Consider the following 14,248-nt stretch of genomic DNA (forward strand, 5'->3'; position numbering starts at 1 on the left):
GACTCCCTCCCCTTTTCCTGCCCCTACAAACTGGCATATTGCCTTTCTGTGAAATTGTCTTGCAGTTAAATGTTTGTGTCACCTATTCTGAAGCCATCCTATTGTCTCATTATTTTGAGTCTTATTTCTTTAGTAGGATGATGAAATCTACAAGTATTAAGGTCTATGACCACATTATAGATTTGTTTTCCTCTGTTGTAGTAATGAACAACATAGAAATAATTTCCATGGATACAGACTTACAGGGCTGAGAAATAATTTAATATCTAAATATAGTACCTTCTTGCCATAAATTCTAAGCATATCGTCCCATCTTTTTCACTGTATTTCCCTCCCCTCCCAGTGATTAGAGGTCCTCTTTCCCTTCAGTTATATATAGGAATCCTGCTTTCCTCCCTTTCTTCCTTATTTCCCTCATGTTGTATCTTAAGAAACATTTTAAACTAATGTTCCAAAACGACCTGCTTGGCTTGGTTACAAGAAAGTAATATACTAAAGTGTATTTTGTTCATAAATTGTCCCTTTCCATGCTTTGGCTCTATACATAATTAGAAACAAAATGAGCAAATTGTTTGAAAGATCTTTTTTTCTAAAGTATGATGGGGGATCCCTGGGTGGCGCAGCGGTTTAGCGCCTGCCTTTGGCCCAGGGCGCGATCCTGGAGACCCGGGATCGAATCCCACATCAGGCTCCCGGTGCATGGAGCCTGCTTCTCCCTCTGCCTATGTCTCTGCCTCTCTCTCTCTCTCTTTCTGTGTGACTATCATAAATAAATGAAAAAAAAATAAATAAAAAATAAAAAGATTTAAAGTATGATGGTGCGTAGTCAAGGGAGAATGACCTCAGTTCTTAAAAAAAAAATCAATTTTAATAAATGCTGCCTCAATTTTTAGGCCCCATTCTGCACATTTGTAGCAATACTATAATTTTATGAAAGAGTAGCCATTGGAATAATTTTAGATGAAGTATTAGAGATTAGAATTTAATTTCCTTTCATGAGTATTTTGATGAAAGTCTAAGCATTTAGTTTATGCTGTGTACCCTTCCTATTTGAAATAACTAGAATTATTACTTTAAATTACTACTGTGGGATTTTATTCTCTCTGAATAGAACAGATGCACCACTACCTCATATGGATATTGTGCCATGCCTTGTACTGTTTATAAGAATTCAGCAATTCTCATTCTGGTTCCCCATTAGACACATGTAGGTTTAAAAAATAATTTCCTCAAATACCAATGCCAGGTGTCCGCCCCACGCCATTTAAATTAGAATTTTTGGAGATGGGACCTGGTCATAGGTATTTTTTAAAAGGGTGCCAGTTGATTCTACAGTTAGGGTTAATAACAGTTGTATTAAAACAGCAAGCTTCATGTTTATTCATCTTTACATTTAATTTATAAACTTCATGTAATTTGGATTATTTTCTTTTTCTTATGAGGAAAAATTGCAATTTTCTTTTAAATGACTGTATACTATTTTGCAATGATACTGCGTTTTCATTGGAATCATCTGAGTAAACTTTTTTTTCCCCCTCTCATGTCTCTTTTAAGATCCAAGAAACTGGAGATATTGTCATTTCAAATGCATATGTGGATCTCATGCCAACATCTGATACTTCAGCTCAGACACCCTCTGAGGTGGGTTATAGAAACTGATGTAGGTCATTTCCTGATGTATGAATTTTAGTTAAAATTATTTCTAGAATGTTTGGGCTGCTTTAGAAAATTAAGAACTGCATAAGATTCTTAATTCTTGAGGGATGTTAATCCGAAACTACTTCAAGTAAAAGTAATATTTTGACAACTTAAGGATTTTTTAAACTTTTTTTTAGGGAGATACTGGGGTCCTTTTCAAGAGAATATAATTTTCTCATTTTGGAGTAACTGAATCAATTGTCTAATGAAAAATCTTAAGCTAACAATATTTTGGAAAAAAATAGATGAAAAAGCTAAATATCCTGTACCTTTGCTTGATTTAAAGATTGGTGTAAAGCTTTGTATACACATATCAAAACAATAGCATGTATTATTTATTATAACATTTCTGTTAGTCTCTATTTACATAAGGAGGCTTTTAATAAAAAATGTTTATATTCTCAGTCTTCAAAATAGTAACTTTGTAGTATTGAGGTTCTCAGACCCGTGATTTTTAATTGTCTGTCATAAGCTATATCATCACATAAATGACTGAAGATTAAGATTGCTTACGAAGAATCCTAGATCAGAAACTTCAGAAGTGTTAGAGCTACAAGGAGGTATGGTCTTTACATAACGTAATCCCTTTTTACAAAGAGAGAAATGAGACCACAGAAGTTGGCTGATTTGTCCAGTATCTTCCTGCTCAAGTTTTGTTAGGACGTAGGTTGTTTAGTTCCTAGTGTACTTTAAAAATATTTCTGTGATAGACTTATTTCGCTTAGCATAATATCCTCTAGTTCCATCTGTGTCATTGCAAATGGCAAGATTTTATTTTTTTTGATGTCAAAACAGAGAGGAGAAAAATAAAACAAGATGAAATCAGAGAGGGAGACAAACCATAAAAGACTTTGAATCATAGGGAACAAACTGAAGGTCGCTAGGAGGGAGGAGGGTAGGGGGATGGGGTAACTGGGTGATGGGGATTAAGGAGGGACTTGAGGGGATCCCTGGGTGGCTTAGTGGTTCAGCGCCTTCCTTTGGCCCAGGGTGTGATCCTGGAGTCCAGGGATCAAGTCCCACATCGGGCTCCCTGCATGGAGCCTGCTTCTCCCTCTGCCTGTGTCTCTGCCTGTCTCTCTCTCTATGTCTATCATGAAAAAATAAATAAAAATATTAAAAAAAAAGGGCACTTGATGGGATGAGCACTTGATGTTATGTAAGACTGATGAGTCACTGACCTCTACCTCTGAAATCAATAATACATGTGTTAATTAATTGAATTTAAATAAAATTTAAAAAATCATTTCTGAATGCTGATAAAAGTAGAATCTTCTATTAAGATTGAGGTCCTGGGGATCCCTGGGTGGTGCAGCGGTTTAGCGCCTGCCTTTGGTTCAGGGCGCGATCCTGGAGAGCCGGGATCGAATCCCACGTCGGGCTCCCGGTGCATGGAGCCTGCTTCTCACTCTGCCTGTGTCTCTGCCTCCCTCTCTCTGTGACTATCATAAATAAATAAAAATTAAAAAAAAAACATTAAAAAAAAAGATTGAAGTCCTGGATGACATGAATTAACATACAGAAAGTGTAAAAGAAGCCTGGCATGGAAAAAAATGACTTTGCCTTATTTTTATGCAGATTTAAAAGAAAATCACTTCATTGTGCATAAATTTTGTAATCATTTTTCCCCTTGAGTTATTTTTACAAAGTTTTTCAAGTTAAATTTTTCTTTTGACTAGGGTGGGGAGCTCCAGAGTACCCTGGTATTTGAGGAGATAGGTCGCCGCCTTAAGGATATTGGGCATGAAGTAGCAAAGAAAGTAAATGCCGTATTTGAGTGGCATATCACTAAAGGTGGAAACATCGCAGCCAAGTGGAGTAAGTCACATCTCTGATTTTATACGATTCCAAGGTAACTCTTTGTAAATAGAAAGTATCCTTTATCCTTTAAAGCCTGTCTCATCGAAGGTTGGTAAACCCTGTCTTTTCATGGGGAATACCAGGTTTCAGGGCATTCAGAGATGCGTGTGCTTTTCAGAGATGTAAAGAATCCATTAAAAGAAAATACCTAGTTTAAAACTTTTAGAGTTTTAAAAGACTTTTAGAGTTTAAAGACTTCATTGTAGTACCCAAAAGTAGTAATTTTAAACAGTCATGTTAGTTATCTGCTTCTTTTGTCTTGAAGTGCCCCCTACATGAAAAGGAAATTCATCAGGTGAAATATTCTTAAGTTATTACATTTTGACACTTTTAAAGCTGTTTTCTTCATCCTCAAATATTAATAATTTGGATTATCACCTTAATTATCAGATTTCTATTTAAGACTGCCTACTCGAGTGCCTTGGAAATCCATTTGTTATATTCTTCACTACAGCTAAAGATCACTATAAATGCTCACTTAGAGCAGAAAATAAAAATATATCTCTGAATTAATGGAAACTTTTTGAAATGGTCTTCCGTTTGTTATATATTCCTAGAAAAACATATTGAAGTTTTATTAAACTGATTTTGGATCAATATTTACAACCTTCTTTTTAATATAACAATTGTGGTTTCTTCTAAGCAGTGTATGTTTATGACCTGTAATCTGATATATGAAGGTTATAAAGAAGAAAATAATGATGTATATAATTTCACTACCCACAGTTGACATTTTGATGTTTGTTCTGAAAGACACTGTTCTTCTAGGATGTCAATCAGAAGGGTGTGGGGGTGGTCAGAGAAAGGCAGAAATGTTAGTAGGTATTTAGTCCCCCAAATTTCAAAATGTCTAATTTTTTTCTAAAGAATTTCATAGGTGAACACTGCGTGTGCAAGTGTTACCATGTGCCTTTCTTTGTTCTTTCTGTCTTTCCATGATGCAGGTCAATTTTTTCCCTAGGGATGAACGTATATTAGAAGTTGAGTTATGCATACAAAGCACAGGGTTTTTGAAGGTACTAGTAGAGGAGAGGAATGAGGTCTGCAAGAGTGAGAGGAGGTGCTAAAACCATGTCTCACAAGTAGCAGATCAGAACCCTGTGTAGTGATTTGCACAGTATACATGTGATTCACTTGTGGCAAGCAGGGTAATCTCCTTCAGTATAGAGTTGGTAGCTAACTCAGATTTTCCCCTTGTCTTGGTGACACTTTCCTTGTATTAGAAAATGTGCTTCCCTTTGCAGGTGACCTTTAATTAACTTAGGACAAGAGTTTTTCCTAACATTTCCACTGGAGAAATGAGAATATCAATATCCTGTTAATAACTACTCATTGTCGATACCCCTTGTGGCTTTTGCTTGTTTTATCATCTCTTCTTTGGGGCCTTCGTTATTAAAGCTCATCGTCACGTCATATCTGAAAGCTTTCTCTAAAAGGGTTCACCATTCCCTTTGGTTGTCTGCCTCTCTGGTATTTGACTTGATTCTCAGCTGTTGTAACTGTTTTCACTTTGGGCAGTTGTTTTCTCCAGGCTTTGTGTCACTGAGCTAAGTTGCCATGGCTGGCAGCAGTAGAAGCTGTCCAGGCCTTTTGGCTTATGGTATTTTAGAGAACCATTCCATGTTGGCATTTCTCTTTTTTGTCATGGCACTTAATAGCATGAAAATAATGAATGAATGCTTCGATTTAGGGAATATATAGCATTTTTTTAAATTATCTTTTTTTTTTTAAGATTTTATTGATTTATTCATGAGAGACACACAGAGAGAGGCAGAGACATAGAGGGAAAAGCAGGCTCCTTGCTGGGAGCCTGATGTGGGACTTGATCCCTAGACCCGAGATCACACCCTGAGCTTCAGAAGGTAGATGCTCAATCGCTGAGCCACCCAGGTATCCCTCACGATCAGTTTTAAAAATGTTTTGTTTAACACTTTAATTCCAAATATTTTGTATTTTATAGATTTATTTATTTTTTTTAAGATTTTATTTATTCATGAGAGACGCACAGAGAGAGAGGCAGAGACCTAGGCAGAGGGAGACGAGGCTCTGTAGGAAGCCTGATGTGGAACTCGATCCTGGACCCCAGGATCACTCCCTGAGATGAAGGCAGATGCTCAACCACTGAGCCACCCAGGTGTCCCTAGATTTATTTATTTTAGAGAGAGAGAGAGCACATGTAAGCCAGGGGAGGGGAAGAGAGAGAAATCCTCAAGCAGACTCCCCACTGAGTGTGGAGCCAGGAGCAGGGCTTGATCCCAGGGCCCTGAGATCATGACCTGAGCCAAAATCAGGAGTCAGACACTCAGCCATCTGAATGCCCCCAAATATTTTGTATTCTAAATTGCTCTCAGTTGTCACAGTCTTGTTCATGTCTTGGCTGGTCAGAACTAATTTTAGGAACTAGCCTGAAGCTCCTCAGTTCACCTTGGCTGGGCTCGTGTGTCCTGAGTTGCACAAGTGACTGCAAGTATCAGAACCCAGGGGTTTGGGCTGAGTGGCCTAGGAGGTGCATTTTAATCTATAGATCTTGGAATTTGCCTGTCTCTCCCTCCTTCTCCCACCCTACTGTCCAAATGCCACCACCACCACCACCACATCTCTGGGGCAGCATGTATGTTTGGGGGTAGAGAGAGTAAGGAGAGGGTTTTTTTTTTTTTTAATTTTTAAAGATTTATTTATTTATTTTAGAGTGAGCAGGAGGGGCAGAGGGAGATAGAGAGGTCCAAGCAGACTCCTTGCTGAGCATGGAGTCCAACATGGGGCTCTTTTCTCACAACCCTGAGTTCATGACTTGAGCCGAAACCAAGAGCCCCATGCTAACTGGGCTGCCCTGGGCACCCTAGGGAGAGTCTTTTAAAACCAAATTAGTATCAGTGTAGGGAGAATTAGGTGAGTTGGAGTTGTGGTGTTGGTGTTAGGTCAGGGTTGGTTTAGGCTATGGAGGAGGAGTCATGGTATGTCTTTGAAGGGAGGCCTCTCTAAGGCCTGTTGTGTGTGGTCATCTAGAAGCAGAAGGGCGAGGGCCAGTGTGGCCTCTGCCTCATTGGGTTGAGACGGCTCGAGAAAGCCTGGAGAGCCTGCCCTTTCCTTTCTTGTGGGCAGAGTGCATTATAGAGAGATGAAGAAGCAAGAAGCAGGGCCTTGGTGAGGAGCTTTGGGGAAGGAGGGCATACCTTGTAATGCTCACTTTGTATCTTCTTATTTCTACCTCTGGAGACTGTTTTGTTTTCAAAGTATTGTTTTAGAGTTATTAAAAACATTATGATCCACATATAGTGGATCCCATGGGGAGCCTGATGTGGGACTCGATCCCTGGACTCCAGGATCGCACTCTGAGCTAAAAGGCAGGTGCTCAACCACTGAACCACCCAGGCGTCCTAGAAGCCTATTTTTTTCATTTCACTATTAATGTTACATTATTATATAATATGGAATAATGTATAATATTATATAATTACTGTATGATAATGCATAAAACAACATTATGTAACATATAACAATATAATAATATCTAGGACATAATGATCTTGTTATCTCTGTCTTTTTGTTACTCTGAAATGTAATTGAAAGCCTGGTTAGGTTTGAGCACCTCTTCCAAATATGCTGTGCTTTCAGGTATTTGCCCCTCTAGAATAAAGGTTATCCTTTGACTTTTTACTTTCCTAGGGAGTCTTTGGTTAGGTTGCAAAGGTGCAGATGGACCTCAGCTAGAGAAATAAACCTCTGAATTTCCTGTAACAGTCTGTTGCTTGTCACAGTTATCTTACTGTGTTATGATCGTTTATAATTATATGCCTCCTCCCATTTGACCTTGGGTTTAAGAATGAGAAAGAGCTGCAGATTAATTTTTTATTGCTAGCTTCTAGTACAGTCTATAATACAGTAGCCATGTATGTTGAATAAGTGCTAACAGCCATGTAGAATGTGTCATCTTAGATGGAGTCATATGTCTGCTTTTTTTTTTTTTTTTTAAGTGCTGAGGTTGGTGCCTTTTTTTAAAAAACAGTAATGTGTTGTGTGGATATTTTCTATTTAATATAAGTGAAACATTCAGGAACAGTGTGATAGTCCTGAAACCTTTTATAAATAGGCAGTATAGCTTATAATATTTATTACTGTTAATTTCTAAGGCCAGCCAGAAGTTATTGTGGTAAACCCTTTGGATCCCATTCTGTTGTTCTCAGCAAGAGTTAAAGTTCCGAGGAAATGGAAGATGACAGGGAGGCATAAAGAAGGTAAACAATCAGAGGCTTTATGTGGCCCAAAGAATTGCCTGCTCCTGAAAATTAAAACACAGCTTCTTCTTTCATTGATTTCAGAAACCGAAGAGTTTAAAAATGGAAGGGTTTTTGGTTGTTTTTTTTTTTTCCCTCCTAACTCACTGATGGCAAAGCCTGGCTGGAACTTAAATGATGCAAATTATTATCCTTCTCTCTGTCTCACCCAGTGTGAATAAGTTGAGTACAGAAATCCTGTATATGTTTACAGAATGTTGTATCATTGGAGCTCTTCCATAATACGTAATACATATTTTATGCACCATATTTCCTTCGTGTAATCTGAAAAAATCCTGATTTCTAAAACAGATCTGGCCTGAAGGAGTTCAAATAAGGAATCAGGACCTATTCATGTCTATAAGTAATTCTGAACAGAATTGGTAAGAGACATGGAAAAAGTGCTGTCGGCTTTCACAGAACAGGAGGATTGTTTCATTCAAGTAATAATTGAATGTTTACTATGTGCTAAATTGTTTGCTAGGTTGCACATTACAAACATGAAAAGATAAGCTTTTTTGGGGGGGGGAGGGTCTGTGGGAATAACTATTGAGGCATTCATTGTGCAGGAGTATGCAGGAAAGTTTGAATACAGAGGTTAAAGAAACAAGGTTTGCAAGGTTTGTTGTATTGCAGATGAAAGAGAAGGAGACCTAAATTAAGATCATGGCAAGAATGGGGGACGCCTGGGTGGCTCAGCGGTTGGGCGCCTGCCTCAGGCTCAGGGTGTGATCCTGGAGTCCCGAGATCGAGTCTCACATCAGGCTCCCTGCATGGAGCCTACTTCTCTCTCTGCCCCTGTCTCTGCCTCTCTTTCTCTCTGTGTCTCTCATGAATAAATAAATAAAATCTTAAAAAAGAAAAAAAGATCATGGCAAGAATGGAGAGAGGAGGGTCTATGTGGATTATGGCTAAGAATTGACTACCTTGGCTACTGATGATGTCTGAAAAACAAGAGGAATGAGAATGGATCAAAATGAATGCTGAAGCTTGGAGCCTGTGTGGCTAGGGACGCTGACACCATGGGCAGAAACGTGGAACATTGGCAAGGAGGGGGCTTAGGGAGAAGGTGATAAGCCAGGGCTTACCTATAGCTGACCAAGATGTGGACTCGAGTGTGGGAATGGTGGGCCTGGAATGTGGGGTAGACTCTCAGCTGGGCAGAGACTTGGAAATTGTGCTCAGAGAAATGGTAGTTTGAACTTAGGGTATTAGCTTTGCTGCTGTGCTTCATCTTCTGCAGGAAGAAAATAGAGGGGAAATCCTTGTTGATCCTGCAAAACTATCTGCTCTCAGCTAATGGCTCCAGCATTTCTATTTGTCTCTAAATAAAGTGAGCATCTTAGAATATGGCCCATGAATCTTAAATATGCAATTTATTGTAACTCTAGGCATGAATATTACCCTGTGTTTCCAAGTAAGAACCTATTTGTTGTTTGATTGTATCAAATGGCTGTAAAAGAGCCATACAGCTGAAACTTTTGATAAAGACAGACTTATTTTCATGTAGTAATGACACAGTGCTGCTGAGTAAAAACATGTTTCATTTTCTTTTGGATGATAGGTTTAAGCTGGTTGGCATTGAACAATTTGGTTGTTTTTTCCCCTAACAGGAATTTTGTTTCTTTTTGTGAATTTGTAGTCTTTTCCATTATAGGAACATAACTGGAATTGGCACTTACAGAGCAAGGTTATAGACATACTATGCATTATTGCTTGAATATTGCTAGTTAAGTAATGAAGTTATTTGGGCTTAAAAAATAAATACTGAAATTAATTGTACAGCCAAGTCTACATATTTGGACCAGACCCTGGATGAAGATGTCTTTAAATACAGAGGTCGTTTGTTTTGGATCTTGGGATTTGCCAGAATGTGAAAGGATATGTACAGATCTGGCAATGGGCATTCTTTTAAGAGCAGAATACATTCATCCTGGGGGACGCACCATTTGGTCATTAGAACCTGTTATTAGCTCCTAGGTCTCTGCTCATCTTCCAGTGCTCAAAGCACTTCACCTTTCAGGGTTTCTCAGCTGTGATATAAACCAAATCTGAAGGACGCTGCTTCCATGTTTTGGATTGGGATCCAAAAGCATCTCAGGGGTTCACAGAAGAGACATGAAAGATGATCTTTGGAAAGAAATGTGAGGTCTAGTCAGGGGTGGGGGCCTGTGTGTTGGGGTGGTGTCTACTTGAGGTCAGTTCCCTTGGTGGCAGTGGTGGTGGCCGCTTCCCCTGTTACAGCATAGCCCCTGACTTGCGCACCTGTGTGTTCACACAAAAGATCACTTCACACTCTCAGGGCTTTCCATCTTGCCATGGAAAGATTGTATTACTTGTATTACTCATCTTAATAACTTCTTTTGTAGTTTTTCATTTTGAAATGATTTCAGACTTAGGGGAAAAGTTGCAAGAGCACCAAGAATCTGTCCTTCATCCATTTTCTCGAAGTTATTATTTTACTCTATATTCTTTACTGATTTCTTTTCATTATATACTTTATGATCATTTTTCTGAAGCATTTGAGAGTAACTTGTAGCTACGATGTCTCTTTATCCCCAGATACTCCACTAGTGTCTCCATTCTGTTATCTATTTGTAGAACCATTATCAATATCAGGAAAGAAATATTGATGCAGTATTATTTAATCAACAGACCTTATTATTTCACCAGGTGTCCCATTAATGTCCTTTAGAGCCAAAGTATGCTAATGGTAATAATAATAATAATAATAATAGTAATAATAATAATAGAAATGAGGAAAGAAAAAACTGCCTGGGGCCCAGTTTGGGATCAGATAATGCATTTTGTCCTTAGGTCTCATTAGCTGGTTAATCTGTATAAATTCCTCATTCTGTTCTCGCTTTTTGGGACTTTGACATATTTGAAGAGTAGAGCCCAGATAATTTATAGACTGTTCCACACTTTGTATTTATTTAATGTTTCCTCATGATTATTAGATTGAGTTTGAGTTTTTGGCAGAACGGCACAAAAGTATCAGATTGTCCTTCGTGGTGTGATTTAAAAGAAATCCCTATTTTTAACTTAAGTTTTCCTTTTGTTGTTACTATTTTTTTTTTAATAGAAGTACTTCTTCTTTGTGCTTTCCTAATCATCCATTAACAAGTAATTTCTAGGGTGCCTAGGTGGCTCAGTCGGTTAAGCCTCTGCCTTCAGCTCAGGGCATGATCCCAGGGTCCTGGGATCAAGCCCTGTGTCAGGCTCTCTGCTCAGATGGGAGCCTGCTTCTGCCTCTCCCTGTAGCTAATCCTGCTTGTGAGCCGTGCTCTCTCTCTCTCTCTGTCAAATAAATGAATGAATGAATGAATGAATGAATAAATAAATAAATAAGATTAAAAAAAACCAAAACAGTAGTTTCTATGTACTTTCTCTTTAAGGAACCATAGAGGATATAAACACAAGGCATTCTTGTTCCAGTAAAGGCTTTATCATCTCAAGGGAAGGAGGCATCAATAAAAGTAACCATTCTTTCCTCCTATAGCCCTTTCTGCTTTTTAAGGTACCTATAGCCCATGACTGTCACAGAGATCCCCAAATGTCCAGATGCCCTGTTCTCATCTAACGCCTGTTCCCCACTAAATGCTTTAAAGTACAACTGAAATTTTTTATGGACTCTTTCAGAGCCTAAATGATTGTATGAATACAGAGCTAACGTCATTCATAAACTTTTAAAATAATTTTTTTTAAATAATTTTGACCAGTAAAAGAAAATACATACAATCTGTTTCTTCATTTCAGTAAGATTAGCCATGACTTTACCAGTGTCTATAAACTCACAGTGATGATGGCAGCAGATGATGAGTCTCTGTACCAGCCTTGTTGTAGACCATGACCTGAGCTACCATGGACATGGAAGTTCCACTCCTTTTTGCCCACTTCCTGTGTTTTTGCTAGGAACCTTCCTTTTCTTAGCCCTCTTTTCTGTCATTAACTCTAATAACTAGCTTTCCATGGAAGACAGTTTTGGAGTCATGGCTGTGAATCCACATGTAGAAGCAGGAGGAGTGAGAGGGCAGGTACACAGCGAAGAACGCTCATCAGCTCAGACTCACTCCCACATGTGAACATTAAGAGGTGTGCAGTCCACTTTCATTCCTTGGCAGGTGCTGTGGATTCTAGATTTACTTGTGAAGAAGTCATATCATTAAGGTTGTCTGTGGGACTCCAGATGTTTGCTTTTTAGAGTTTTTAGAGTATTTCCTTCCTGCCTTCCTTTGTGTCCCCACTCTTCTCGACTTCCTCCCTTTTTTTTTCTTTCTTTCAACTATGTAAGCAATACATGAAAACAAGTGTAGTAGGTAAGTGCCAGTAAGAACAGAGCTTTTGCTGTTCACGCCTGGCTTTTAGTACCTTGAGTATTGTCCGACACCATAGTAGAAACTCTGCAGTCAAGTGAGTAAATGAAATGTACAAAGCCAAAACTTCTTCTCCTTCCTAAGGTAACTATTATCGTCAGGCTACTGTTTTACATGACTTGGCAAAATTATGTTCCTTCAAAGAGTGGGAGAGATTTAATTTTCTTTCTGGAGCAAGTCTTGGCTAAGCAGCGTGTAGTTCATCTATGCGGGTTTTCCTCACACGTGTGTAGCTTCTCCTTGGCCCTCAACTGGGAGTTCTCTACACATGCTCAGGGACAGCGATGAGATTGTAGCTCCTTTGCTGTAGCCAGAGAGAGAGAGTCTTCCAGAGGCTGACCCTGGGGGAGTAGGTGTGACAGTTAAAACTTTGTAACATGTAACTTGGGCATCTAGCTCTATAAGTGATACAGAGAGAGTCATAACGGTGATTTTTCCTTTTTTTTTTTTTTGAAGGTGATTTTTCATAGTTTACTCAACCTGCTTCTGGGATACTTAATACTTCTGTCAAAAACAGTTAAGGGAAAAGAAACTAATTTTAATGTTTACTTGTAATAATTAAAGCAATAAATATTTTATCAACCATAAGTGTAACAAACTAATTAGAACATTTTTACCAATCTGTTTTGACTGTCTTGCTACCCATGACAGAACTTTTGATGAAGGCAGGTATTTGAAAGGTGACTAGATTGTGTATTTCTTTCCCTCAACCCAGCCAACATGCATCTGTTTTAAAATTCAGCTTCTGGGGCGCCTGGGTGGCTCAGTTGGGTGAACACCCAACTCTTGATTTCAGTTCAGGTCACGATCTCAGGGTCATGATCACCCCCACCCCTTGCTCTCATGCTCTCGCTCTCTACCAATATAAAATAAAATTAAATAAATAAAATAAAATAAAATAAAATAAAATAAAATAAAATAAAATAAAATAAAATAAAATAAAATAAAAAAATAAATAAAATAAATAAAATAAAATAAAAAATAAAATATAAATAAAACAAAATTGAGCTTTCATCCTTTGTTGACTATAGAGGCTGTATTTGAACCTAAAAGCCTTAACCATATAACCTCCAACAACTTAACTTCCTTATATTATTCTACGTTAATTAACTTTTAAAATATCTCTGTTGAAGAAACGTCTTTACTAAGGTGAAACTATTAAACTCTTTTTTTTTTTTTTTTAATTATCTCTACACCCAATGTGGGGCTTGAACTCATGACCTTGAGAGTAAGAGTCACATGTTCCCCCGACTGAGGCAGCCAGGTGCCCTTGGTCTGACTGTTTTGAAAAACTTCTTTATAAAAAAGACATTCTGAAAAATAAAGGATTTTCTAAATTTTTCTAAATGACAGATAACTTATGTAGAAAACACCACTGAACTTGGAAACTATAAACATTTTAGCACTTTGGCTGGCTTATTTTACTCTCTTATTGTGCAGAAAAAAATAATACACATTTCTCTCTTCCTACTTTTGACAGCTATTGACCTAAAAAGTGGTTTTGGAAAAGTGTATCAAGGTCCTGCCAAAGGCCCTGCTGATGCAACCTTCACACTTTCAGATGAAGACTTCATGGATGTGGTCTTGGGCAAGCTTGACCCTCAGAAGGTAATGTCCTTACGTGCCCATTCATCATCATTGCTTCCTTTTTGACTGTGTGGCTTTTAGCTAGCTCTAAAAATGCTGACTTACAAGACAGGTTCCTCACCACTTTGAAGAAGGCACAGGGGATATTGGTATCTGGGTTGACAGATCATATATATTTTTAGTGGATTCCAAATAACTTCTTTTAAAACTGAATTTAGGGGTGAAATTCTTCAGCTACGAGTAAAATAATCTAAAACCCACACCTAGTCCTTTCAATATCCTGTCATTAGTTCAAGGGTGAAAAATCATATATTAGTAGATCCTTTCTGAAATTTGAAATTCATTCCTGGTGTAGAAGATTAAGAACTTGTCTTACAAGCATCATTGAAAATTTGAAATAGAAGGATGGGACAGTAAGATCTGATGTCTTACTTGAGATGAGACATTTAGAGG

General features: G+C 38.1%; 2 protein-coding genes across 7 annotated transcripts in view; one reads left to right on the forward strand and one right to left on the reverse strand.

Annotated features, from left to right (window-relative positions):
- Nucleotides 1–14,248, reverse strand: part of LOC144321961 (uncharacterized) — a 143,777-nt gene that overhangs the window by 100,889 nt on the left and 28,640 nt on the right. For all 3 annotated transcript variants that reach the window (XR_013387506.1, XM_077911328.1, XM_077911327.1), the window contains exon 2: nucleotides 11,631–12,549. Coding sequence is in view for 2 of the 3 variants with exons in the window: in XM_077911328.1 (XP_077767454.1) it covers nucleotides 11,631–11,704 (74 nt within the window). In the remaining variant the exon portion in view is untranslated. The remainder of the gene's footprint in view (nucleotides 1–11,630; nucleotides 12,550–14,248) is intronic.
- Nucleotides 1–14,248, forward strand: part of HSD17B4 (hydroxysteroid 17-beta dehydrogenase 4) — a 98,181-nt gene that overhangs the window by 74,710 nt on the left and 9,223 nt on the right. For all 4 annotated transcript variants that reach the window (XM_077911317.1, XM_077911318.1, XM_077911319.1 and 1 more), the window contains exons 21-23: nucleotides 1,555–1,641; nucleotides 3,378–3,516; nucleotides 13,689–13,816. In XM_077911317.1, coding sequence (XP_077767443.1) covers nucleotides 1,555–1,641; nucleotides 3,378–3,516; nucleotides 13,689–13,816 — 354 coding nt within the window. The remainder of the gene's footprint in view (nucleotides 1–1,554; nucleotides 1,642–3,377; nucleotides 3,517–13,688; nucleotides 13,817–14,248) is intronic.

This window comes from Canis aureus, chromosome 10 (genome assembly GCF_053574225.1).
Source record: "Canis aureus isolate CA01 chromosome 10, VMU_Caureus_v.1.0, whole genome shotgun sequence".
In the NCBI taxonomy this organism is placed as follows: Eukaryota; Metazoa; Chordata; class Mammalia; order Carnivora; family Canidae; genus Canis; species Canis aureus.